At 40.6% G+C, this 27773-nt stretch overlaps 2 protein-coding genes across 2 annotated transcripts; one reads left to right on the top strand and one right to left on the bottom strand.

The window, feature by feature from the left end:
- Positions 1 to 155: 155 nt before the first annotated feature.
- Positions 156 to 10822, bottom strand: LOC145467174 (putative flavin-containing monoamine oxidase AofH). The gene is made up of 7 exons (XM_081450726.1): positions 10730 to 10822; positions 10343 to 10665; positions 9181 to 9366; positions 8640 to 8682; positions 5896 to 6654; positions 4023 to 4223; positions 156 to 2765 (listed from the first exon to the last, which is right to left on the bottom strand). The coding sequence occupies exons 2-7, from the start codon at positions 10536 to 10538 to the stop codon at positions 2570 to 2572; spliced, it is 1581 nt and encodes a 526-aa protein (XP_081306852.1). The 5' UTR covers positions 10539 to 10665; positions 10730 to 10822; the 3' UTR covers positions 156 to 2569.
- A 1121-nt stretch (positions 10823 to 11943) lies between these two features.
- On the top strand, positions 11944 to 24272 carry LOC145467876 (uncharacterized). Its single transcript, XM_081451488.1, has 7 exons — positions 11944 to 12029; positions 16835 to 17222; positions 18731 to 18922; positions 19681 to 19723; positions 20422 to 21183; positions 21692 to 21892; positions 23261 to 24272. Exons 2-7 carry the CDS (start codon positions 17027 to 17029, stop codon positions 23454 to 23456), a joined length of 1590 nt encoding a protein of 529 aa, XP_081307614.1. The 5' UTR covers positions 11944 to 12029; positions 16835 to 17026; the 3' UTR covers positions 23457 to 24272.
- Positions 24273 to 27773: the final 3501 nt, after the last annotated feature.

The following is a 27773-nucleotide window of genomic DNA, read 5'->3' as shown; positions in this document are numbered from 1 at the left end:
TATGCAAATATTATGAATGGGTTACCTATAGTTTTAACAGTTTAATTGTTTCAGAAAAAAATTCACTCGCTTCAGTCGGTCAATTGTTGTTGAACATTTTGTAGTAATTCCTCTAACCATTATAAACAAAATTGTAAAAGTTGTAAACATTGAAAACAAAATGGCTGCGTCTTCGCGGTCGCCATTGCGAATCTCAAACGCGATGAGATTCTCATCTATTAAAAACTAGACGCTTCAAGAGCGTTTACTTTATTACACGTATTGAACACAGAAACAAACGAATCGGGATATTTAACGTAAGAGTTAAGCCTAGATATTTTCTCAAGTTACTTCGTTGCGTATCCTATTTATCCAATTGCATATTGTTTGCCTCACCTTCAAAGTTCTGTTTATGAAGACTCCTGATTCCCGGTTATCTAGTTTGCCGAACTTTCAAGCTCTAGAATTCATAGAACGACCCGTTCCGAAAACGCTCGACCTCTCGTAATGTCAAATGAGCGTATAAGGCATGATTTTTCCGAAGATTTCTTCAGAAAACATAACATTCTGTCTGTTATGAAGTGAAAGAGCACACGGTTATTCTCATCCCCAGTTTCCACGCTCTCCGCTGGGAAAGCCTGGGACCATAACTCCCCTCTTCTCCCCCACCAAGAAGAACGGCTTGTAATTTTAGACTCGGGCTTTCCTATGGAAGCCAGAGTAATAAAAATTTTAGAGACAATTAGCCGCTTCCAGGCGTTCAGTTTGTTGGGGTACAGCACGAAAAACGGTTGGCGAAAAAAAGAGAAAAGCGCAGCGAGAGAAAGGAGAAAGAGCGCTCATGGGTAAACTTATTAACAAAAGGTCCTTTCGTCCACTTATAGACCGCGTCCAGGGACCCGTAACATGACCGCCGGCTTGTGGTTTTCAGTTGCACAGTTGCCAACAGATTTCTTGAGAAATAATTCTCCGGGATTGTAGAAAGAAAATCGCTGAAAGCTCCAAAACGACAAACGAACGCTCGATGGCCGACTGGAGGTACTCCTTTAGCGAAGCGTGCTAACACCTACTCAGGAGATTGACAGGAGTCGACTGAAAAATCACGGCGTTCTTTCTCGAAATAAAGCTACGGCAGTCTCCAAAGAAAAATCGGACGCAAATAAATATGATATCCGTGGTGAGAAGTAACATACTGTGCTTGCAACCTGTTCTAATTAAACAGCTGGGCTAATAACATAACATAAAGTGAACTTCATAAACGCGTGAGAAGCAAACGAAGGTGGAGATACCCAAAAGAAAACGGTAAATGTACAAATGTCACGAACCGTAGGAATCGTGTAGGCTCGTCAACCCCGGCCGTTTTGCACTGACCGCCGCCATATCGCATTTCCATCTGCGTTAGTAACGCACGAGTGTTGACTAAAACCTGTCAAAACTGACCAATCAGAAGGTATATACCAGATCCTAATACACCGAACGACCGCGCATCTCCCTATTTTTTCGCTCGCCGTTTTTCGCGCTGAGTCCCAACTAACTAAACGCCTGGAAGACTGCTAAGGCACACTTGGTATTTATATTGCAAGGGAGTAAAATTGACTTTTTATTCAAATATAGAATGTTAAAACTAAACAAACCTATGAAAAAGCAATTGGAGGAAATAATTTTGACCACCCTTGTCACATGTACACAATTAGAACATGTTCGTCTCAAACATTACCCATTCTTGTTCTGATGCATGTTTCTAAGTATCGCTTCTTAAAAACCAACTGCTGCTAATACAATAAATGTTTATACAGGATGTAAAAACTCTCTTAAAATTACAAACTCGAATGAACGGACGGAGAAGCGACAGCGATATAATAATAAGTTTGTAAAAATAGTACAAAGGCATTTGCAAGATTAAAATTATCTAAATACCAAGGTGAACTGCGAGTTTGTTTTTGAAAGCAGGCAAATTTCCTGCTTCCACAACAATAAGTGGTGGGTCTCTCCATGACTTCCCGCCTTTAACATAAAGCTTATAAGAATGGTGTGCTCTTTTTGGCTCGAGTTTCGTAAATTCAGAAAAGTCGTTAAACGTAAGATGACTTAGATCGAAAACTATTTTAAACATTCAATTAGTGATAGATATTCTCCACAGGTAGATAACTTTATTCTCAGAGTTTGGAAATTGCTTGGTTAACAGTATTCACGAGTTGGCTTAAAGAGCCTTTGATTTTTATCAACCGAAGTTACAACTTTAAGGAGTCCAGCAGAGGTTTTTCGTGATGACGGTTCGATCGGGGATTTTTAAGGTGCTAGGTCAAACAATCCAGACGTGATAGACCCGATAGAGGATTAAACACTCCAGGGTAATCGATTAGGAATAGTGAATAGTTTCGGTTAATATACACGACTGGGATTTGACCCCCAAAGAATCAAAATCACTAGAATTTTTACAAAGTGTGCTTGAAATAATTTTCGAATTCAAATTAGGCCACTTTCGAGTTGCCCTTTGCCCCTGAAGGCCTTTCGGAAATGGCCTATTGTCCCCATTTCATTACCCCTACATGAAGAACGGTTTACATAGGTTGAACGTTCTGTGTTCTATCTAATGAGCCTCTGGTTGGGTAATTTCCCAGCCTTCCTTTAGGGCGTTGTAAGCTGACTGGAGGGCTCCTTCATTCCATCCGGTTGACACTGAATATGCTTCACCCACTATAAAAACTTCTTCACCAGGAAATGGACGTTTGGCCCATTTCATTAAATCATAACGGCTCACGTTGGAACCCGCCTTTGTGGCGTGCCTGTTGAATAGAACAAGTAGTGCATGAAAATGAGTGCAGGTCGTTGATATTTGAGGTCCGTACTGTAAGTTACGGACCGGCTTTTTTCCTCTTCGATTTATATCTCTACTATGAGTCTGACGGGTGTGTGAACGATTTCTATTCACGCGGAACAGCTTAAACTTTCTGACGTACGCCGAAAGCAAAACGAATCAATTTGAAGGCATTAAGTCGTTAGTATATTTTGATACACAAGTTAAATTTAAAGAAAGTTTTAAACTTTTTAGTTGCTATAAAAGTTAAGAACACTTGGCGATAAATGTTTGCACGCAGTACAGTAGAATACGGCCCGCTAAATTGACCAATCACAGCGCGCGTAGTAAATGAAAGAGACTGAGAGATATAATATTGTGAATTAATCACATGATTACGGAAGAAAGCAGACAACTAAAGTTTAAGACCAGCCGGATACTCTGTGTAATAAATAATTATAACTATTTCTTTCTCTCTCTCGAGTGCTGTATGTGTGGCGTTGATGTGGACAAATTAATAGGTCACGTGTGGTAGATTGCAATTGTTGTCAGCCATCTTGAATAGCGAACTATAAGCCGACATATGGCTGGAAATTTCTCTTCGGCTGCTTGAGGTGAATAGTACTTTGGCAACCACCTTGGAGTTAACCAATCTGAACACGTGAAAAGTACTATTCACTCGTGTGGTATATACTAATCAAGGATAAATCTTTTCGGGTGAACAATTATATCAATAGGCCATTTTCATGGCAGCCATGTTGGCATTCCCAATTAAGAGAAATACTTCGTCCAAGAATAGAACTCTGTTATTTACCATTTACACGGAGAAACCGGTTCGTCAACGGTTTGCAAATGGTAAGCAAACATCCCTGATAGTAAGTTCCGTTCGGATTGGCCGTTTGCCCTTTACTCACAAAACCTAAATTTACCGAGGAGAATAGGACGAGTTCGACCTGATCATAATTCCAAGATGGCGAGTGCAACTGATAAGGAATTTTGTAAATGGTAAGCACCTTTTTTTCTACTCGGGTATTTCGGTTGGAAATTTTGGACTACCTTTCAAGAGGTTCTGTATATTTTGGACATTTTCCGGTCGGTCGAGCCAAAATTAAATTGCCTTACCATTTTCATTCTGACCGGAATTTGGGGGTAAATGGTAAACAACCCTCATTTACGAACGGACGGACTTCCGTGTGTCAAAATACCGACATGGCCGCCGTGATGTCATGTGGAAACGTTATCTCACCAAGCAACTTTCTCCCAATATTTAAACACCATATCCAGAGGCTCTGGTAAGACTGCTCCTGGAAACACTTCCTGAATAGCTTTCTTTAGCTCCGACTCCAGAACTGCTTTAGGCAGCTTGGAAAGTTCACCCCACTTGACTGCGCATGCAGTCCAAGCGTATGACAGCTGAAAAACGGCTTCGCCTTTGGGTCCTCTACCACTAAAAGCAAACGCAGTTGAAAACATCAAAAAATATTTCTAATAGAAACACACAACACAACCAGGATCATTTCAGAATCTTTTAACATTACTGGGTTAATACCATATATTTGTCAATTATTATTCCACGCTTCGCGCCTCGTTGGCTATCTATAAATAGTAAAAAATCGCCACAAAAAATACGCTTGCGCGTATTCTACCATATTTGTAGACCATGGTATAATAGCTCATGTACCATGATGGCTAAGCCAATGAAAACTCTTGAACTGCATTATGCAGTGATAATTTTAATAATTGAAGTTATCTATTTTCTGACCTGTTATACTGACAGACACTAGAACATAAGGTTAAGTCAAAACCGAGAACTTTCTTCCCTAACAGAACCTAGCTCATTTTTTTAAGATTCAAGACGCAAAGATTTGAAATATTTCCATTTGACAAAGCTGACAACAAATTGCGTTCACATGGAAAAATAAGCACTCGCCTCCGCTACTCCAATCCATCAACTCACGAATTCCACTTCGGGTTTCTTTAACGGGAATGATATGAGATGTTCGATATATCATATCACGTGGTGATTAGGTCATGAAATCCAAAAGAGCCGCCATCGTGGATCCGCCATCTTGGATTTCTTGAGTTATCGAAAACTAATCAAAATCAACTGCCGATTTTCGTGTGACGTCATCATTTTCCAAAATTGAAAATTACTAGTCCTACTGAAAATTTAGTTTCATCAAATGTAAGACTCTATAATAACTTGGCATTTTACAACGTTTAAGTTCAGTTTGTAACAGAGCGCGTTTGGATTTCCAAGTTTATGCGTTGTGTGACATCAAATGGGGGCCCGAGAGGGCTCTTGCTTGGGTCAAAAGATGAGTCATCACGTAAGTTTTTGCTAACTGAACAGTTCTTGCTCTAGAAGAAGTATTAATTTCAATGTGTCGGAGCTCTAGAGAATAACTTTTCGTTTGAATAGCAAAACTCAATGACAGATGTTTCTGTTGCTTAACAGCTGCCATGTTTGTGTCCCTCCGAGGGGCACCAACATGGCGTCTCCATACAAAGCTGTATAAATTTGGGTGAAACACTTCTCCAAATAACACGCAAATGAAAAACCGTACAGACCCCAATCTTGGCGAGGTTGTTTATATAACAATCATCTATCATATCCCAGATTCTTGAGTTGATTTCTTGAATGGTTACGATTTATAGTTTTAATGGTGTGGCAATGTCAACCAGCAATAAAACAAAGCTAAGAAGTCATAACTGCATCAAAGTAGAAAATTATTAATAAAAACAAGATCGAAATGTTTCTCACAACACAGCTGCCATGGAAAAATCATGTCTCGAGCACAACCACATGTCATAACCAATTGCCATACTCCTGCGCCAGGTGTATGACAGCGTTTTTGTCTAAATCTTGAAAAAAAATGTTCTTCACGTTTAGGGTGGGCACTTTCGAATTCCGCCACTTCGGTATAGATATGCTCAGATACTTATCCGCGGACATTATCTGTTCCGAGAAGCGAACAGTGTGTCAAAGGACAAGTATCCGAGCATATTTTTAAAGATAAATGGGAGCTATTGTGTTGATTATGCAATCGTGTTTGACCGAAAATATTTGATGGATTATGAGTAGGGATAATCATATAATGTCTTTTTTGGTAGCTTACCTGTAAGGCATAATAGAAACTAAACAAGAAGCTCCTGAAAAGAATCTTTCAAGCGGCTTCAGTGTCAGGCTGTGAAGCGAAGTAATGTTTTCCCACCAAGGATAACTGTAAACCGCCACAGCTTTAAAGGAAGAATCCGCTAAATTTGCTTCAAAGAAGACATTTCTTTTAATATCCGCAGCCACGTCCCCAGATATCTCTTCAAATGGAGTGCGTGGCACGGCAATGATGAGCTTTCTAGCCGACACTGTAAAATTATCTGTATCGACTGTAAAAATGTTTCCTTTCCTATGGATTGCTTTGACATTTTCCCTAGCGTACATCTTTACTCCCAAACGCTTCGCAGATCTTTCCAATGCACTGACGATATCTGATAGGCCACCAGGCGGCCGATAGTAATCATACGAAGAATTGCTGGAAGCCTCACTCCGCTCGTATACGCCTAAAAAGCTCTCCTCACCGTAATTTCTTTTAATAGCGTATCTGGCCATGTAGAACTCGCAGCCTTCACTACCAAGTTGGTGGCACACAAAATCTCGGAAAGACGGAAATTCAAGTGTTTTCTCTCTAGTAATGTTCATCCAAGCATATTTCATCATTTCGGACAACGTCATGTTTGCAAAAGGGCCTGACAGCAGAGTCGGGAAAGCTTGCTCTTTGAGGGCCTGGGTACTAGACACAAAGACTCCTCTTGCTTCCCAATGAACGTCTTTTATGTCCATTTTCAACATGGGGATATTGAATCGTCTAGTTAAAGCCCTGAAAGTAAAATAAAAATTGGAAACCTGCAAATTTTATAAACTAAACACAGACAACAATTCTATCTTCCACATAAATTAAAAAGATAAAAAAAAAATACCCAACAAATCTACTACCAAGGGGGGGGGGGGTCCAATTGAGCCCCTTAAAGGCTTGGAAAACAAAATTAAATGGGTTTGAGCCTTGGACCCTGCTGTTACCTGGTTCTGGTTTAAATTTCACTGGAAAAATGGTCTAATAGCTGAGATATGAGATGTGCAGAATACTCTGATAGCTTAGAAGTGGCTAAAAATTTAATTGAGAACTCGCCGAGAATTTTCCTGATTACTGAGATTTCAGCCATCCCAAAACACGTACGGACCAAACCACCCCCCAAATGTTTCGTCAGTTCTTGGGTATTTCACATTATTTCGCATTACTTAAAAAGTATTGACTCTTTCCACACCAAACTTGGCAGATGAGCAGGAGACCTATTGCCAATTATATTTACGTAAAAAATGTCAGTAAATGTCAAAGTTGTGACGTCACAGTGATGACGTCATGTTTTTTGCCACTTTTGAAGTTTTTAATATGCATATTTTTTACAATGTGTTCGAAAGAGCACATCAAGGGGAGTTGAAACCTGAAAAAATTTTGTCCATATCACAAAAATTGAATGAAATATGGCATTTTTAAATATGAAAAATAACTTTGCAAAATATGGGGTCCCCCCCTTGAGAAAAACCCCCAAATTGGAGCCGTAATTTTGTTCCAGCAAATGCAGCTATGTTGCACATGAGATGTACCAGATGACTAAAGCAAAAATAAAGAAAATCGGAATAAAAAATTATCCCTCTAGTGTTATTGCGTTAAAATTAGTTTTGTTACGTCATAACCTGTGACGTCACCCGTTTTTTCACTGTTAATATCATCCTAACAAAGCCGAAAATCAAATTTCTAAAACCATACGATTTTTCACAACATCAAGCTTTCTATTTTTCTAGATTATTAGCCTTCCTAGAATAAAACTGAAAACAATAAACCAGAGAGACTGACTTAAGAAGGACAGTATGGTTAAGCAAATTCCGGGGCGACAACAAAAAAAATATTTAATGTACCATATCTCAAAAAATAATCATCATAGCAAAAAACGGTTTCCAGCATTTTACTCCTCAAGTCAAGGCCTTTCCAATGTCATAATCTTTACATCAGATTTTACAAAAAATTATAGCATGTTTTGGTGACTTCATCAATTATGACGTCATAATCTGACATTTTGTCACAACTTCCACATTAAAATAAACTGGAGAACAAAGAAAGCTCATCTGCCAAACTTAGTTCAGAAATATATAAACCAAGCAAATATAGCCTTCATGAAACATTAGCGGGGTGGTTTGGCCCCTACGTGAAAAATCACCGGATCATATTTGCTCACGACAATTCCCATAATTGTTATGTCGCAGCGCCTGCCCATCTGATCTCAGTTCCAAAGACCATAGGATACCTGGAGCTCCAGATGGCTGAAGAAGGAAAATTTAGCCTTGGAACCCAGAGTCCAAGACTTTGTTTTCCAAGAGGACAAAAAAAAAATAGTCAATTTGCCCCATTCACACTTCGCAGGAGATATTTAAAAACGCAAACCTTATGTCTACGGTTAAAAGGCCTATCGTCCACACTAATCCGTCACAAAAACGGGGCTAGCTAAACGCTCTTCGAACCGGAGGAATTTGAAAACGCCGGCTTTGCGTTTTAGTGTCGACGGAAAACGTTTGGGAAACGGAGCTTTGTGTAAACGATGATGTCACGACAATTATGTTATTTCCCTGATCGAGCTTTCCTCGAACATAAATCCAAAATAACCAATGATTAAATTCCTCCGGCGTACAGTGAACGGGGCCTCAGTGCCTAGTGAATCTAGTTTTGTCAAGAGAAAATCAAAGTACGATAACTTGATCTGAGTTCTCTTGATAATTGGTCATGAACATAAAAAAAATGATATTTCTTACATTACTCTCTTGTGTTCTCTATCCACACGCCAGGCTCCTAAACCTTCAAGAGTAAATTTAAGCACATCCTTTAGCAATATATACATTTTCTTTTAATTCGTGAATGCAAGTGTGCATGACGTCGGCACTGAACGAGTTTTACTAGTTTGTCTTTTTTATTAACAGGAGATATTGTAAAGTTGAGATTCGTTATCTAAATGCTGTCCGTGGTTTACTTGGTAGTTTTAAGGGATTTGTATGGCTTAATAAACAAAAAATTATTTGAACACAGATTCATTGCCATAACAGCTTTTAAATAGCTCCAAAGCAAACAAAAACAAAGGTTGCCAAGTTTTCGACTTCTACTCGCAGTTTTCGAATGCTAGGCATAGCCAAGAAAGCTGATATCCTTTTTAAAGGAGCGTTGTTTTAAGCTTCCTTAGAAATTTCAGTTTCTCACGAAGGCTGATATGTCTAACCCCGAAGACAACGTGACCGCCGAAAACAGGAAAAGCGAGCATTTCGTGTTTCTGAGTGACAACAAACTAACTTGCTAACTTACTTATGCTGATGTTTGGCGCTTGGCTAAACCTAAAGTCATAGTCTCGTCCTCCAAATCTGGAATCTTTTTCAAACAAACACACGTTGTCTTCTTTCTTCATTCGCATGAGTGTCTCTGCCATGTACATTCCTGAAATACCTCCTCCGACTACAACAACGTCACAGGACATGGGACGCAAAGAGGACTCTTTAAACAAACAAACAAACAAACGAAAACGCAAATAAAAAGTTGAAGAGCACAATATGGGTTATAGTCAGGATTTGAGGCCATCTTTACAGAACAAGTTTAACAACAACAACAACACTAGAAGTTACCTGTGTGATACACAATTTTTGCGAGGCACAGCAGGCAATGCAAGAGAGCCCATACTCACACAGGTAGGAACTCGTATCGCCCGATGTATTTTTGGTATGGACCGACGCGAAGCGATTTCTTTGTAAAGGAAAGACATAGGGCGATATTGACCCAGTACGGTGCCCGGGCAACACGACGAATCGGTATACGAAAATTCGTCAGGTTAGGTTCGTCACATGGAAGGCGTGGAGCGGCTTTTGGATTCCATGCAGTGCAATAGGCATCTAAGGGCCAACACGACGAATTGATGCACAATATTAACAGATATCCGTCTTTTCAGTTCTTTTCCTAGATGAAAGCCGTCTTTTGTATTTATAGCTTTCAAATATTCCCCCGTTGAGCTTTTACGCAAAAGAATACATGTATGCTTTGGTCGTTTCGACGATTGATACAGTTTCAGTAGATACGATGAGACCAGTCGGACTATAGTGCATTACAAATCAAAGACTATCCCAGATGGCGAGTGAGACCCTCACAAATAATTTATGTTTGCGTGATCAAGAATGTGGAAGTCGAGACGGCATTTCTGAAATTCGACTAACATTCTGGGAGACGCATTTCCTGTGATGGACCCTTCGCCATTTTGAGATTAACCGGCATTGAATACAAATCAACACATTCGAAACTCAGCATACATCTGTAATATATCGCACTATCGAGTCAAATTCTGTTAAGCAGATACATACAATTAAACGCTGTTAAATAGAACTCATGCCACCTCTAATACTATTACGCACTGTAGTTCAGTGGTGTTGAAATTAAATGCCGGTATCTAAAATCGATTCAATAGACTGTATATCTTGCTTACCTCCCTCTTTGGGATCACCTTTAATCACTCCAGCGTGCTTTGCTTTTCCCTTCTCGTGAGCTAACACCGTAGCTACCACAATCAAGGCAATCACCAGTGATAACAACAAGAACAGCACCAAAAAAACGTTAAATAAACTCACGAAAAAACCGCGCACCTCAGTTTTACGAACTGCACTGTATTCCGTACGGACCATGTTTGTGGAACAGAATGATATTCGGGATCAAGCGATTGTAGGGTAGGGCAAATGGTGAACTAAGGTCTCTGCGGGCAGCCTTGTCACTGCTTTGAATATTGAGGTTATGACAAAGTTATAGTCTAACCTTCTGGGCAGACAAGCCGGTTCGTAAACAGAACAGTATTTGAAGCGTAGTCGACAGGCGTGACTTTCGTGATTGCATATCATCACTCTATCACGTTATCACGCGATCACGCTATTTTGGTAATGTCACGAAGACTTAATCATAGGTGTATGATACGTAGCGTGATTCGTCCTCAATTTTGATTGCCTAAATTCTTTTGTTAGAAGCTTTAATACGAACGTTCGCATTCAAATCGTTAGGTCATAGTTAATATAGGGAAATGGTTAAGAAGCCCGATAAACATCAAAGAAGTAAGTATGCAGTCAAACAGGCCAAGATTTATGATGGAAGGTACTAGACCTTTGTGCTCATAGACTATATATGAATTACATAATCGCAATGCTTCTATTAGCTGGTTGTATGAGAACACATAACCACCTTTTGTATTTTACCAGCTTTTGTGCAGGGTCAACCCCCAAAATAAGTGTGTTTAGGTCGACAGTGCCAAATAACAAAGTATGAAATGTTTAATGCCCAATCCAGGTAATGTCTTTTTGTGAAGCAAAAGCCGACGAGCCTCTCTCCCTTATTTCACGCTGCGCTCCAGCTAACTGAATGCCTTAAAGAGGCTAATTCGTCGGAAAATGTTGTACTAGATTAAAACTTTGTATTATTTGATGAAACCGTCGAGAACCGCTACAAACGTGTTTTGTTTCTTTGTATAATAGTTTACGATTTTTTTTTTTAACGTGTGGATTGTTTGACCTACCACCTTAAGAAGTCATACCCAAAACTCCATCACGAACATCATCTTGTGGACTCCCAAAGTCGTAATTTCGAATTTCCTTGAATCAAAACAATAATGTATGGTATTGGATTTGACCCCCGTCACCCCCACGCTATTAACCCCACCGCCACTACCCACGGGCATTTTGTACTCTCCCCAGTTTCGCTCGCATCAAGAGAACAAGATGGCGGCCCATCGAACTCAACGATCGACATCTACGATCTCACGGAAAAATAGAGGACTGTGAACAGTCTACTCATCAGTCCTATTCAGACAGCGTTCTAGCTTAGTTATTTAGTATTCAGTTTTTTTTTGTTTGTTTTTTTTTCACCTTTCACTATGCCTGCCTCCGTAGGCCACAGAGTGCTGCTTCGCCGTGCAATAGCGGCTCTAGCCTCCGACAAACCTGCTGCCGTTTCTGGGAACACTACGTTAGAGCAGGACAAACCCGTCCCGACAACCGTGCCTCTTAACATGGCACAGGAACTCGCGACCATTCAGGCCGTTTTTGGCGCTGGTGCCGACAAAGTTACGCACGAGGCCGAAGTCACTAAGGTCGCTTCGTCTGCCTCTGAGAAAGCTGCAGCCGGAGGCCTAGGTAAGCAGTTGCGTCCTTGTGAACTTATATATGGCTCGGACGGGAAGCAATTGAAGCCTTTACAACTTACATTCCCCCAGTTTATGTTGGCTAACATTAAGATCTTAGAAACGTTGCTTTCGTCAAGTCCCAGTGAGGCTCAGCGATATCTGGGGTATCTGAAATTCCTTGCTGTGAAAGGCACCCGTTTTCAGACTCGGGCTATTCTTGCTTTTGACCAAGATTATCGTGCCACTAAACTGCGTCAGAAGTTTTCCTGGGGCTCAAATGTGGAGGATTTGAGTGCGCAATACTTCGACGCTGCTGTCGCACTTAAGCCTCCTACAGAACGGCGTTCATCTGGCTCCGACGAATTTTGCTTTCGCTGGAACTTTAGTCCTGGTGGTTGCCCCAACCCTCAGTCGTGCAGGTATAAGCATGTTTGCATTCATTGTTCACTGTCCTCTCACAAAGGCAAAGCCTGCACTGGGGCTCCCACTAGGGCTAATCCCAATAACAACAAGAAATGAACGTTTCGCTCTGATTGTGCCCCGCTTGCGGCCTCCTTCGATGCTTCTATTTTCACCCCGCCTGAGGAATATCCCCTGAATTTCCACGCTTGGCAAAAAGAACTCTCTTTTGATTGCGTCAAAGATTTTATTCTCGATGGTCTGCAAAATGGTTTCAAGCTAATTAAAGAGTCAGATGTTTCAGGCATTGCTGGCTATGACGGGGTGAATTATACTAGTGCTGCCTGCGACGAGTTCAAACCTGAACTAGACGAGTTGTTTGTGTTAAAGATTCATGGCTGCGCTACTCATAGGTGCGTGACAAAAAAGGAAATTCATATCGTGACAAGGACCGTGACAGTAATCAACAACCAAACAGATTAATGTAACGAAGCTTGAGCGACAAGCTGATCACGTGAACATAGAATACTTTCACAATAAGGAATGATCTGTAATTCAGAGAAGAAAACCAACGTGGTCGGTGACGGTTGAGATTTCTGGTGAGCTTTGTGACGAATAAAAGATTTGAGACGAGACTAGTGTTGGGTGAACTGGTGATTTCCAACATTTGCTAAGGAACTTGGTCTCGGGCGAATCTCTCGCGTTTTAGTTAAACCCAAGTGTATTCATGCCATCGGTCGTGTCCCTAAAAAAGATTCCGGAAAATCCCGCCCTATTACTGACTGCAGTCGTCCACGGGAAAACTCCCTTAAGATTATATTAAACCTGCTTTAGACTCATTTCGCATGAACTCTGTCGACACCAATGTGTCTCATTCGTCCAAAGGCTGCTATTATGCTGTAGTTGACACTGAATCTGCTTGGCGCTGGGTTCCTGTCTTTCCTCCTCACAGACAGCTGCAAGGTTTTCGCTGGATGTTCGGTGCACTGGACTCGTCTCAATACGAATATTTTATTGACAATCGTCTTTGCTTTGGCCTTTCGAGCGCTCCGTCGATTTTTAATCGCTTGTCTAACGCAATTGTACGGATGATGTCTAGACGCGGTTTCCGCTCTGTTATCAATTACCTGGATGACTTCCTTATCATTGGAAAAACATATGAAGATTTAACATAAGTTGCAAAAAAGTGATCTCGCCCACTCAACGAGTTACTTTTCTTGGTCTCGAGCTCAATTCATTGTCCATGTCCCTACGACTTCTCGCGGATAAACTGGAGCGACTCTAATGTCTCGTTGCACGTTTCTCACAGCAGGTTTCGGCTTCCAAGCGTCAGCTACAATCTCTCGCAGGTTCTCTTAACTTTGCGTGTCACGTTGTACACGGCGGTCGCACGTTTTTACGGCGTGTCATCGTTTGTGTTAACAGGCTTAGGCATTCGTGACATCGTTGTCACCTTAATTCTCAGTTTCGCGCGGACATTAAATGGTGGCAACAGTTCCTCTTTACCTTTAATGGTCGAAGCATGATGCTCGATTTTTTCGCATCTTTTCTCGGTTATGGGGCCGTTTGTTCCGATGATTGGTTTGTGGGGCCTTAGGCCCCCAGTTCCCTTGTAGACTACAATATGCCATTATATCCTCACAACTGGTGTACAGCTGGTCACGCCACTGATCATTCCCTTCGTTCCAATATTAACTTTTCAGAGTTATTCCTAGTCCTTCTAGCCGCTCGTCGCTGGGGTCCCCGCTGGTCGAACAAACGTGTTTATGTTGAGACAGATAACACTCAAGCGATGACATTTATCAACAAAGAATATTGCAAAAACCCGCTGGCTATGTCTTGTTAGCGCGAACTCTTCTGGCTCAGCGTGCGCTATAATTTTCATCTCTTTTTGCGTCACTTACCTGGTCGACATAACATTTCCGCCGACAGGTTAAGTCGCTTACTAAACTCGTCAGTGACCCTAATGAGTCGCAGCTTGACTAGCGTGCCAAGGCAGTCTCCGCCGCTGCCTATGCCGACCCTACTTTAAGCACGCGACGGTCGCAATGGCGTGTTTACCTACGCTTCTGCTCCACCTATGGTTTGGTTTCCATTCCAGCCCAGCCTCAGACTATCGTGAGATTTTTAATTCATTTATCTACATCCTGCAAATACCGCACGGTCATCAATTATTTGTCTGCCATAAATGTTCTTCATCGGCATTTTGGTCTCAGCGTCACATTTCAGGAAGTGTTCACAATCAAACGGATTACGCGAGGGCTTCGCCGTATTTTGGGTGATGCCCGAGAACAGAAACTCCCAATCACTCCAGACATACTCAGGCGCATTTGCCATCTTCTCTCCGCTGACGTAGACTCCGCCTTTTGGGCCGCCATTCTTATCGGCTTTTATACATTTTTCCGCAAGTCAAATCTCGTCCCCAAGTCTGCGCAGGACTACGACTCTTCCAAAAACTTATGTCGTTCCGACTTCTTTATCCGCCCATGGGGACTGGTATTTTGTGTGCGATGGTCTAAAACCATACAATTCAAGCAGCTTCGTTTGTTGATACCAGTGGTTCGCCTGCCTCCGGGCCACCCTTTATGCCCAGTACAAGCTTATGGACACCATCTGCGTTGCCACCTGGTTCCATCCTCCTCACCTCCCTTCCTCAAGTCCTTTGACGGCAACATCAAACCCATAACCTACGACGTGCTTGATGTGAAATTACGCTGTGTCCTCGCTTCCGCTGGCCTAGACCCCTCCAAAAACTCCACTCATTCCTTGCATCGCGGTGGTGCTTCTTATGCGTTTAAGTGTGGTGCCCCTGTCGAGCTCATCAGCCTCCAGGGAGACTGGTCGTCTGACGCAGTTCTACTCTATATTGCACAGCTGCTAGGAAGACGTCTCTCAGTGGCCAGGCTCATTGCTTCGAACATTGCGTGCCACCCCTCTTAAACACTTTTCTCGTCACCTTCACCTGTTGTTGAACATTCTTTTTTGTCTGGCGGTTTGGGCGGCCGCATCGTTTCGGGGTGCGCCTTCGGTTGCCCCCCCCCCCCCCCCCCCACCCCTCTCGATGTGCCTCTGCTATTTACGGCAAACAATAAAGGTTACTTAAGATATTGTATATAGTTGTTTATTTGATCGCGTGATTGCGTTACAAGTAGAATTATGTATGGTACTGGATTTGGCCAATAGCGGTATAATTTATGAAGTAGGTTATTCATTAACTCGCCCATGGACATTAATGCTTGATCATATGATAGCTCATCAGTTCGATTCAGACAGCGTTCTAGCTTAGTTATTTACCCACCCACCCACCCCGCGGGCCGCATCGTTTCGGGGTGCGCCTTCGGTTGCCCCCCTCCCCCCCCCCCTCCTCTCGATGTGGCTTTGCTATTTCCGGCAAACAATCAAGGTTACTTAAGATATTGTATCTAGTTGTTGTTTATTTGATCACGTGATTGCGTTACAAGTAGAATAATAATAAATAATGAACAGTTCAAAGAATGCAAAACAAAAGAATAAGTAAAGTTTTGCTCCAGGGGAAGCTAGCGAACGTTTGTGGACAATCAAAGGAGCTTAGTCACAGTACTTTGAGTTATTTTGGCCACCGACAAAATTACTTTTAACTTGAAGGAAACTTAACGCTCACTAAATCTGTCGTTTATTATGCCCCATTATGCTCACTAATGCTTGTTCTATTGAACCATCAGCGACGCCTCAATGTAATCCTCCATTTGCCTGGCTCGACTATTGCGAAATGAGTTTTCTAGTAATGGAAAAAACCTTGCTCTGGTGCATCAGAAGAGGGTTGAATGTCTGCTAAATCCCGATTCGGAAGCACTCTTTAAAATTTTATGTTGGAATGACCAGATAGCGTCGGATTACTCTCAGCCAACTTAAGGCCTATACCCTTTAATTAACTCCCGATTCTTTTGTTCCACAATTCTGCTCAAAAATAATGCCAGCATAATATATAAACCCCTACCCCTAAACCACGCTTCTCTGGTTCTGCCTACGGACTGGTTTGCTCCGATCTAAACTGAATGGCACAAAATCTTTCGAGGAATTAGTTGAGGAGAAGTGTGAAAAAGTCAGAGACGCTCGTTTTTTTGGCGCTGCGCCTCAACTAACTGAACGCTGGAAGAAGAGGATTTCGAGAAATTAAGCATTTCGCGACACGTTAGATTAATGTCATTTCGCTCGACGTGTTCACCAAGCAACCCATTGCATTCTATACTGGTATTGTCAAACCTGCTAGCAAAACCAAAGGCAAATTTGTGAGAAATGTTAAAACGCTCCAAAACGAAGAGCAATTTTTAAGAAAAGATTTTAGGCAATTAAAATTGATGATGAATCATGCAATTTAAGCACTAATACCCTTTTAATCGTGTTTTGTTAACAGAAGCAATACATATTATCTGACAGGGTGTCGCGTAACATTTGAAAATCACGCCTCTAGACTACGCTTCACTAGTTTTGCTTACGCAACCTCCCGGTTGGCACCGAAGAACAGGTTATACCCCAACCACAGCGACAAGGCCGCCAGTGGAGACTTTAGTTCGCCATTTGCTCGACCCTAGAACCGCTTGATTCCGATCATCATTCTGGTCCACAAACATGGTCCGTACGGAGTACAGTGCAGTTCGTAAAACGGAGGTGCGCGGCTTCTTCGTGAGTTTAGTGAACGTGGCTTTGGTGCTGTTCATGTTGTTTTCTCTGCTGATTGCCTTGACCGTGATAGCTGCGCTGTTAGCTCACGAGAAAGGAAAAGAAAAGCACTCTGGAGTAATTAATGGTGACCCCAAAGAGAATGGTAAGTCAAGTTATCAGTGTGAAGTCTATTGCTACCGCCTTTAATCTTGAATCTTTAATCTTTAATTGGTATATACTTCTAAAGCCAACCAAAAGGGACCCCAATGTGACAACTGCGATGCGTCGTTTCATTCAAGCTGTTGTGCCGTTAGCGATGAATTGTGTTATGCCATGGCTAACAGAATCTGAAGCGCCTGTATTTGCGACTTATTATAGACTGTCATACGTAGATCTGTATTCAACACCGGCTAACTACCATCATAATTGCGAATAATAATGTAGCGAAGGGTCCTTCAGAGAAGATACATCTCAAAGAATCTTAGCAAATGTCCGAGGTCTCTCCGTCTCAAGTTTTTTTATTCTTTCTCAAAGAAACATAATTCTCATTCGTCATCTCCCCCAGATACCGATTTTTTATTAGATTGGTATGGTTGGTCACATCGCATCTACTGAAACTGTATCAATAGCCCAAACAAAGGGATGTATCTTATTTCAAAAAAAGTTCAAAAACAATGAGGCAGTGCTGTAGGTTAGTGTGGAAGAAAGCTCTCATCCGTGAATAGAATTGAAAAGAATATGTTAATATTATGAACCAATTCATCGTGTTTTCCCTTGGATGCCCGATTCCATTGAGCGGAGTCCAAATGTCGCTTAACACCTCCATATGACTAACCGGCTAACCGTCCTAACCGGGCGACTAGTGTTATCTGGTATAAGTACGGTAGAAACACACCGTTTAAATCATTTTGGGTTCGGCTGTTTTAATTAGGAAAGACAAACAAAGTTAAGCTTCGTTAAGCTTATCGCTTGGCTGGGCCGCAAACATGCAAAAGTAAAAAGATTTTTTGAAAAATCACCTGTCTTTCGCCAGCCTTGATTGCAGACCGTTTCAGACATCATATCTCGGTTAGTTCTTTCTTAAACCCAATATTAAGCAGATTGTTTGTTTTGGGTCATGATCCGTACAATCCACTTTTCTCCCGACGTGATTTTATCTCAGTCTAAACTAAGACAAATTCAACTGATTTCATTATCAACGCCGCCTAGAGCGCATTGAGCTTTATAAAAACGCGTGCTGTGCTTGGCTCATATATAATTGAGGCTGGATTTTTGCATGAGTTACGCTTTAAAATGTTCAGTTGACTGGTGATAAAGATTGTAAAACTCTGTTAACGACAACCACATGCTAAACTAACTTCTTCTTGACTGCCACTAGCTCGGTCCCCTACTTTTTTAAGCAGGACTCGCTTCCCTCAGGCCATACCTGACATACATGGGGTTATCGAATTGCTATCTGTGCGGATATGGGGTTATCTTGACTTGATGGTCATGCAAATAAAGCTAGTTGCTGTTTTTGTTGTTGTTGTTGCCTGCTGGTTCCCTCAAAAGTAGTGTGTTTATGTTCTTTAACTTGTTCTGTCAAGATAGTTTCACTTTCCGCTTCTTCAATAACCCATATTTATCTCTTTAACTTTTCATTTGCGTTTCCGTTCGTTTGTTTTCTCTCAGTTAAAGAGTCCTTTTTGCGTCCCATGTCCTGTGACGTTGTTGTAGTCGGAGGAGGTATTTCAGGAATGTACATGGCAGAGACACTCATGCGAATGAAGAAAGAAGACAACGTGTGTTTGTTTGAAAAAGATTCCAGATTTGGAGGACGAGACTATGACTTCAGGTTTAGCCAAGCGCCAAACATCAGCATAAGTAAGTTTGTAACTTAGTGTGTTGTCGCTCAGAAGCACGCTTTTCCTGTTTTCGGCGGTCAAATTTTCTTCTAAGGTAGACTTACCTTTCCCTTTCTAGTTAAACCCAAAGAAGCTGAAAAGTAATAAGAAGCTTCAAACAGTGCTGCTTTACAAAGGCTATCACCTTTTTTGCTCGAAAGGCCTGGTTATGACTTGCAACACGAGTCACGCAGCGCTTGTGATTTGAATCCGAAAACTATAGACAATTTTATGTTTGCTTTGCAGCCATTCACTCCATTTCATTAGCTGTTATTGCAATAAGTCTGCGTTCAAATATTTTTTTTGTTAGACGGGATCCAAATGAAGAAAAGGTTCAACACAAAGAAGGATTAACCCGCTTTTTGTCTCGTTTTAATCTCAACCCGCTAATACACTGAAAATTCAAACACCGCAGCTTAACTTTGCTCGTTCCCATTAAACTCACACACAAAGACAATAAAATTCGTTTCGCACTGAAAAGAGCTGAAAATTTAGAAAATTATCCCCGGGTAGAAATAGTAATGGCAAAATTTTGAAATAGCTCGATATATTGTCATTAAAAAAAAATTTTTTAAAAATTTGTTTCTTCGTTGCCTGTTTCAACTTATCACTCCCAGTGAATTTGTTTGCACTTTGAAGTCGCAAAAGCGAAAAGTCGATCGCAAATCCCTAACTGAAGCCTGTCAAGTCAACAATGTCACCAATTGCTAAACGATGTGCTTAAATTTACCCTCGAAGGTTTAGGAGCCTGGCGTGTGGATAGAGAACACAAGAGAGTGATGTAAGAAATATTAATTTCTATATATTTATGATCATGACCACTCAATTCTCGATCCTACAAAAATAGGTTCTCTATAGGCACTGAATATCGTGTCCTTTTATCGCTGTCCACGGGTTCTAGGGGTGTAGAACTTCGTAGTAAAAATGGCTCCAAGGGAAAAAAAAAGGTCTCATTACTCCACATCTTTTCCTCAGGGATTCAAGGAACGTAAATTTGTTTGAACCCCTAGGATAAAAAGTCTTGCGCTTTGAGCTGCAAGGCAAATTCTTCAGCCTTCCAGAGTTCCAGCTGGATCCCATTGCTCGAGATCAGATGGATGGCCCAGAGCTACCACATAGTTATAAAATTTATGGCAATTTTCTTGAGCAAATTTGATCGAGTCTGTTTTGGGGCTGCTGGAATATAATCTCGCCAATTGTCGGCGATTTCTCAGCTCAGTACCAGTTAAAATTTCAGTCCATTTGTTAGCTTTCAGTCAATTTTGCAGATCTCAAATCCCAGCTGATAGATAAAAACGTGTTATTTCTCAGCTGTCAGTCCAGTTAAACCAGAATCGGGTAACATCAGGGAACATGGATCAATTCCTTTTGATTTTTTCCAAGCTTGTGAGGAGAGTCGCTATCAAAAAAAAATTAAGGATTGTTGTTGGCGATGGGTTTACATAAATTGCAGGTTTACAGTATATATTTTATTTTCAGGACCCTAGCTAGTCGATTCAATATCCCGATGTTGAAAATGGACATAAACGATGCACATTGGGAAACAAGAGGAGTCTTTGTATCTAGTACCCAGGCCCTCAAAGAGCAAGCTTTCCCGACTCTGCTGTCAGGCCCCTTTGCGAACATGACTTTGTCCGAAATGCTGAAATATGCTTGGATGAACATTACTAGAGAGAAAACACTTGAATTTCCGTCTTTCCGAGATTTTGTGTGCCACCAACTTGGAAGTGAAGGCTGCGAGTTCTATTGGGCCATGTACGCTACAAAGCGAAATTATGGTGAAGAAAGCACTTTGTTTAGATACGAACTGAATGAAGCTTCCAGCAATTCTTCGTATGATTACTATCGGCCGCCTGGTGGCCTATCAGATATCGTCAATGCATTGGAAAGATCTGCGAAGCGTTTGGGAGTAAAGATGTACGCCAAGGAGAAAGTCAAAGCAATTTATAGGAAAGAAAACATTTTTACAGTTGATACAGGTAATTTTACAGTGTCGGCCAGAAAGCTCATCATTGCCGTGCCACGCACTCCATTTGAAGAGATAGCTGGGGACTTGGCTGCAGATATCAAAAGAAATGTCTTCTTCGAAGCAATTTTTGCAAAGTCTGGCTTTAAAGCTGTAGCGGTTTACAGTTATCCTTGGTGGGAAAACATTACTTCGTTTCACAATCTGACACTGACTAAGCCGTTTGAAATATTCTTTTCTGCAGCTTCTTGTCTAGTTTCTATAATGCCTTACAGGTAAGCCATCAAAAAGGACGCATTGTCCCTATTCATTGGGGAATCTTTATTTATAATATGGTTATATGTGGTGTAATGAATGGCTCATATGCCATGATGGCTAAGCCGATGAAAACTCTTGAATTGCTTTATTCTATAACTATGGTAAGCATGCGCGTGGTTTTTTTTGGGGGGGGGTGAGGTGGGGGGTGAGGGCGGGGGTTATGTTTGTTTTCTTTCAGTTTTTTCTTTTATTTTGGAGGTGTTTTTAATAAAACAATTATTCCACTCGCGCTTCTTGGATATTAGATGACTACAGCCAACTTGTTGGCTCTTTATAATCCCATATCTAACGCACGCTTGTGGAATGATTGTTAAATATACCTAATTAACGAAACAAACAAACAATGTTGACAGATTCTAAAATGATCCTGGTTGTGTTGTGTAAGTAGAAAACTTCAAAATCAGCATTGATTAGCTTCTATTAGAAGTATTTTTTTTTAATGTTTTCATTTGCGTTCGCTTTTAGTGGTAGAGGACCCAAAGGCGAAGCCGTCCTTCAGCTGGCATACGCTTGGAGAGCATGCGCAGTCAAGTGGGGCGAGCTTTCCAAGTTGCCTAAAGCAGTTTTGGAGTCGGAGTTAAAGAAAGCTATTCAGGAAGTGTTTCCAGGAGCAGTCTTACCAGAGCCTCTGGATATGGTGTTCAAATATTGGGAGAAAGTAGCTTGGTGAGCAAACTTTTCTGCGAGAAGCTCTTCGGTATAGGAAATAATCACATATCATTACGGCAACCATATTAATGAAAAGTTAAGCCTAAATTTTTCAAGTTCGTTGTTTGTAATCCGTGCTAATCTTCTCCATCCTTAACCATCCTTGTTCGTTTATGGTTTATTACTATCTATTTAGAGTTTTTCTATCTTAGTGAACAACTATTTCCAGGTTTCTTTCAGTTTAAAAGTAATTTTGTCCATGGCCAAAATAACTCAAATTGCCGGCCCTAGAAAAAAGTCCTCCCTTAGGAATTGAGTTCCGTTCTTGAGCAATTCATTTCTCTTCTTTCTATTGTATGGGAAAGCCAACGTGGCTGCCATGAAAACGCCCCGATTTATATAATTGTTCGCCCGAAAATATTAGTCCTCGATTATTTCGAGAGCTAAGGCCCTTTTGAAAAGGAATACTTGTTTCAATATCTACCTCATATAAGCATTTCAGGGTTAGGCAACAATCATTTCAGATAATGGCTGAAATTAGACAATTAAATTGATCTCTATTGATTTAAAAACCAGCGTTTGGAGGGTAACTATTCTCCTGAGGCTCAAAATGTCTTTTCGACTATTCAAGACAACTGACAACAACCTACACAACAGTCTACAACGCGTGACCCACAACGCATGAGAGAAATGATTTTTTATAATTGTTTTAAATGATACAAAGAATCCGGCTGGCTTGGTAGCTTGTCCCATTTAAGGCCATAGCTAGTAAGAGGCAAACAGAGGTACTTGCCTCTGTCATTTATTTCGTTTTTGTTGTTTATAGTCATCATAAACATCCTAAATACCTAGGAAGAGAATTAAACCATGGACATTGCCTCAGCCATTTTTTTTGTTCTAGCCACGGACCTGCCCTTCCGTAATCACGTGGTTAATTTACATTACACTAAGCGAATGACGATTTTTGGCTTTTGCAGGTTTGTAGTTAGTTAGTTAGTCGTCTAAAACAATCCCAGAAATACCCAAACTTACCATCTAGTTTCCCTGCATGAAATCAGTGTCAACGACCTGCGCTTAAGTTAATTGAGGGAATGGTTAAGAAGCCTGGTAAACATCAAAGAAGCAACAAACAGGCTAGTATTTATGTTGTTGTTTTTTGATCATTGACTATGCATGAATTACATTATCGCAGTGCCTCTATTGGTTAGTTGAATGAGCACACACAACTACCTTTTGTATTTTGCCAGGTTTCGTTCAGGGTCAGCCCCCAAAATAGCCAACAAAAACATAAAACAAAGAACTTTACCAGGTTTCATAACCATTCCCCTCCATTACCTATGGCTGACCTCATTTTTAATAACACGCACTACGTGTTCTTTCCAACAGGCATCACACAAAGGCGGGTTCTAACGTAAGCCGATATGATCTAATGAAATGGGCCCAACGTCCATTTCCTGGTGAAGACGTTTTTATAGTAGGTGAAGCATATTCAGGCATTGTGGAATGGAACGAAGGAGCTCTTCAGTCAGCTTACAACGCCCTAAAGGAAGGCTGGGAAATAACGCAACCAGAGGCTAATTAGAAAGAACAGAGAACGTTCAACCTCCCCTAACGTTGCTTCATGTAAGGGTAATGAAATAGGTCCAGTTCAGAGTTGTCTTTTGTCACCTAGTCAAAAAGAGTCCTTTTAGAAAAACCATTTACTCTTACCTGCACGTTCCTTTCATGCATGCAACGTAATTTTCAATTTTTTTTTTTTTTTTTGCACGAATTTTGTTCCACGATCTATTCTGAAGTTAGTTCGTTAAATTCCCACTGGTATTTTACTCTCAGACTTAATATTCTTGTTTTTCTGCCAATTTTAGACTGAAAATATTCTTGTGAATCTTTTTAGGTTATGACGTATGACGTTTCCGTTTTATTGACTTTGATGGCGTTGCATGAAGTAATTTTGGAGTCCGACTGCAGGCAATAAAACTCGAAATGATTATACGAAACCTCTCGCAGAAATGCTAATAGGATCGAACATACCGCTAGTGCTGTTTTTATTGTCTTTTGGCTAGTTTTGCCTCTTAGAGAAAGGAAGATTTTTATATGATTTAGTTAAAAACATGCAATATTGTAATCGTGAAAGATTAATTGATCAACATGACACGAGCGCGGGACAAAGGAAAATCTTACAGTGTTGATCCTAACAGTATGTAGGACGCCTGTCACATATGAACTCAGTTAAATGAGCTTGCTCTTCATGAGTTTTCGTAGCTCAGTGGACGGAGCGCCCGCCCGGTGTTCGGGAGGTCACGGGTTCGATTTGCTTCGGGAGCTCAGATTTTTTCTTTGTCCCGCGCTCGTGTTATGTTGATCAATTCACCTTTCACATTTCATCAACGAGGTTAAAATTCACCATCTTTATTCACTTATCAATATTGTAATTGTATTACAAACAAAATTACATTATTTTTAAAGTCTCAGCCTCGAATTTATTCTTAAAACATTCTTAAAATCTGGCAAATTTCAGCCTTGATATTCTGATAAAATGTATTCTCACAGAAAAAAAGAATGTATGCGGAGATCGTTGGGCGAGTCAAAAATGTAAATTACGGTTAAATGTTCGCCAAAACTACACATTGAAAATTCATAGTAACAGATACATTATTACACTTTGAAGTGGGTTCTGGAGGGGGTGCTGAAATCTCTCTAATCAGTTTTTAAATTCTGTGCGATTTCTCAAGTGTCAATGAATATTTCGGCTAGATTTTAGAATACCGGGCCACTCATTTACATCTCATTGAATTTGAATGGTTACTTTTGTCTCTACATGCTTCGTTCTTAAAAGCTTTGAGAGATATGTTAATAAATGGTCCGGTATTGTAAAATCGCTCCAATATTTCTGCTCATGAGTAAATTTTGAAGTTCTCAGATCTCTGTTATCAATTAAAAAACTCGTCATTCCTAAGCCGACATTAGGTCACATTCGAAATATCAATATTCTAACATGGCTCCGAGGCTTTCAGGACAAACTTCTATATTTGGTGGTGTTTTTTTTTTGTTTGTCTGTTTTTGTTTTCTTTTTTTTTTGTTTTGTTTTGTTTTTTTTGTTTTTGTTCTTGTTTTTTTTTTTTTGTATCCAAGTCTCTCTTGGGAATTGAGAGACAAAAGAAACTTAGAAAATTTACAATTTTGACCCGAAAGCCTCGGAACCATGTTAGAACATTGATATATCGAACGTGGCCTATGGAAATAGCTTTTACCGATGTGGCGTCCATTTTGAATTCCATTGCTTCAAACGGTTATTATGGGATGCTCAGGGGCAAGTAAATTATAATTTGCTTCCTTAGAATCCCATAATAGCTATTTTAAACAATGGATTTCAAAATGGCCGCCGCATTGATAAAAAGGACCATTGTGAGTAATTTTCAATATTTTTTCTCAGCTATCAGCCGGCTAAACCCCATCTCAGACCCTCTGTCTACTTAGTACAAAGTTGATGGTTATATAAACTTGCTTGGCGTTATATTTTTGTGTGCAATGAATAATTAAATCTTTTGTCTGATATCTCCGGTATACAATTCAAAGTTTGTAAAAATTAATGTGACATTGAGCTTTAGAACTGAAAAATATTGACTCAGAAATCTCTGGGAAAACGATCTTTGTTACGTTTACTAAAACGTGGACGTTTAGTGGCTAAAAACGATCTTTGATACGTTTTCATGCATACAAACAAGGGAAAATATTAACGTAAAAATACACTCCTTTCCCAAAGGAAAAAATTTATTTCCACCTTGACCTCATGTGAAAAGCACAAAATGTGACATGGGTCATGAATGAGTATGACTTCGAAAACTCAAAACTTGAAAGATGTATTTCGATTGATCGAAGCCCAAATGTAATGATAAAGTTCTGTTAGAAATTGCTATATAAATGGGTTAAAGAAAAATGTAAAAGGTTTCACAAAATCGTAGAAGTGCTCGATGTAAATACATGCAGAGCGGAATATTATAATTACAGATAGAGACCGTACGGACAGTCACTCGAGTTTCACGCACGAAGCGATCATCAGACGCTTCGTGCGTGAAACTCGAGTGACTGTCCGTACGGTCTCTATCTTTAATTAAAGTATATAAATGGGTTATGCATATATGAACTAAAATTTTAATGCCAAATTAAAATATCTGACATACGTTATCTAACTTTGTCCTCGCGTCGCGGCGAAATCGTTAAAATTTCATTACAATTCGCTGTCGGTCTCTTCGACAATTTAGTAAACATTGTGTTCTTGGAGACGTTCTAGAAGTACTTCTTTCCACTTCATGTGGTGCTGGTTCTACTTTCTATCCATAAAAACTGTGACTAAAACCCCTAGCTATGTGTGTCCACTTACTAAACGACCACCATTGAGCAGTATTTCCGTGCTGTAAAAGGTGGTATTATCTCGAGATTCCTATGAGGTAATAAATAATGCATGAGGCAGCTGAGGATTGAATTAACTGTCACCTCACAGAAATCGAGACGAGTCAGAGAAATCTAGAGAGTCAACCGAAAATTTAACTGTCAACCGTCAAAAAGGTATAATTTTTTAACCATCGAAAGTAGCCCCTCCCCACCTACCCACCCACCCCCTTCCCCTCATCAAGACCCTCTCGTAAGGATAGGCGACTGTTGCTGTTGTCGTGTTGGGCAATTTTTTGTATCACGGACTAATTTTGTGTGCTTCTTCTCATGGTGTGAATTTGAGTCCAAGCATCTGTCGGTGTGAGTAGACTTCCGGTAAAAACATCAATGGTGATAAGACCGTCTTTTTTTTTTCTGGTGACTAAGGTCTCTAAGAAAGATATTTGCCCATTGTTTTCAGTCTCGATGGCGAAAGAGATCTTCGGGTCGATCGAGTTAAGGGTGTCATGAAAGGTTGAGGTGGAGTGTTTTTTGATAATAAGGAAATTAAACTGTCATCAACATAGCGTTTCCAAATTTTCGGTGGGGATTGTGGAAGCAGTAATGGCTGATTTTTCGATTATTTCCATGCAGAGATTTGCAGCGACCCGGCTGGCAGGGCTACCCATGGCACAGCCGTAGTTCGGCTTGTAAATAGAGTCGCTGAATACAAAGAAGTTGTTTGATAGAGTGAATTTCAGGAGAGAGATGATATCATCATTGGTGAGATTGGTTCTTAAGTGTAGAGTTTCGTCTTCATTCAGGTTTTTGCGAATATATCAGAGCTTTTAATTTATATCGACAAGAAGAGCTGTAAAGAGGATCAAAGAGTGCAGAGACAAAATCGAATGATACTATGTCATCGTCATCCGAGAGATTTCCAGATTAGCGACTTGTTCCGCAAATTTCATTGAATTAGGAACGGTTTAGCCGTTGATATTGTGGATCGGTGCTAAGATGTCAGCTAGGAATTTAGAGGTGTTGTAAAGGGCCGAGCCAGGGCAAGAAACAATCGATCGGAGAGGATAATCTGGTTTGTGGTGTTTAATTGAGAGGCGTATGGCTGGTGGAACACCGCGGTGGATCGTAGTTCACGATAGGTCGATTTGTCGATCTTGCTTTTTTCCTAAGTTCCAGTTACCTCTTACTTAATTCTTTTTCAATCTTCGCAAACGGGGGATTTTTGTCAAACTTTGATTGCAGACAGGCAATCAAAAGCTCCAGTAACTTTAAACTACTTTAACCAAAGAACAATTTATATATATTTTGAATGTCTTATCCTGGTTACTCGTCCATTTTTAAAAATAACAATAATAAAGCAAAATCAAAGAGAGGCAAGGGGGATCAGATTTAGACGGTACCGATTTTGAGGAAAAAGGTCCTCGTAGTCGGTACGGTTCCAGCCTTTTCTAGTCGCGCGTCGTTGAGTTATTTCAGTTTTGAAGTAGTGCCGAAAACGGCCACAGAA

Source organism: Orbicella franksi, chromosome 14 (assembly GCF_964199315.1).
Source record: "Orbicella franksi chromosome 14, jaOrbFran1.1, whole genome shotgun sequence".
NCBI classification, from domain to species: domain Eukaryota; kingdom Metazoa; phylum Cnidaria; class Anthozoa; order Scleractinia; family Merulinidae; genus Orbicella; species Orbicella franksi.
Note: the sequence above shows the minus strand (reverse complement) of the source record. Positions and strands in the feature narration are given on the sequence as shown.

Excerpts from the sequence above, each read along its gene's own strand:
- LOC145467174 (XM_081450726.1), bottom strand. The coding sequence starts at position 10,538 with ATGGTCCGTACGGAATACAGTGCAGTTCGTAAAACTGAGGTGCGCGGT. Across the intron at positions 8,683-9,180 it reads AGCGCCAAACATCAGCATAA|GTTTAGGAGCCTGGCGTGTG; the intron begins GTAAGTTAGCAA and ends TTACTCTTGAAG. Across the intron at positions 6,655-8,639 it reads AGAGAACACAAGAGAGTAAT|GGCTTTAACTAGACGATTCA; the intron begins GTAAGAAATATC and ends TTTTACTTTCAG.
- LOC145467876 (XM_081451488.1), top strand. The coding sequence starts at position 17,027 with ATGGTCCGTACGGAGTACAGTGCAGTTCGTAAAACGGAGGTGCGCGGC. Across the intron at positions 18,923-19,680 it reads AGCGCCAAACATCAGCATAA|GTTTAGGAGCCTGGCGTGTG; the intron begins GTAAGTTTGTAA and ends TTACCCTCGAAG. Across the intron at positions 19,724-20,421 it reads AGAGAACACAAGAGAGTGAT|GACCCTAGCTAGTCGATTCA; the intron begins GTAAGAAATATT and ends TTTTATTTTCAG.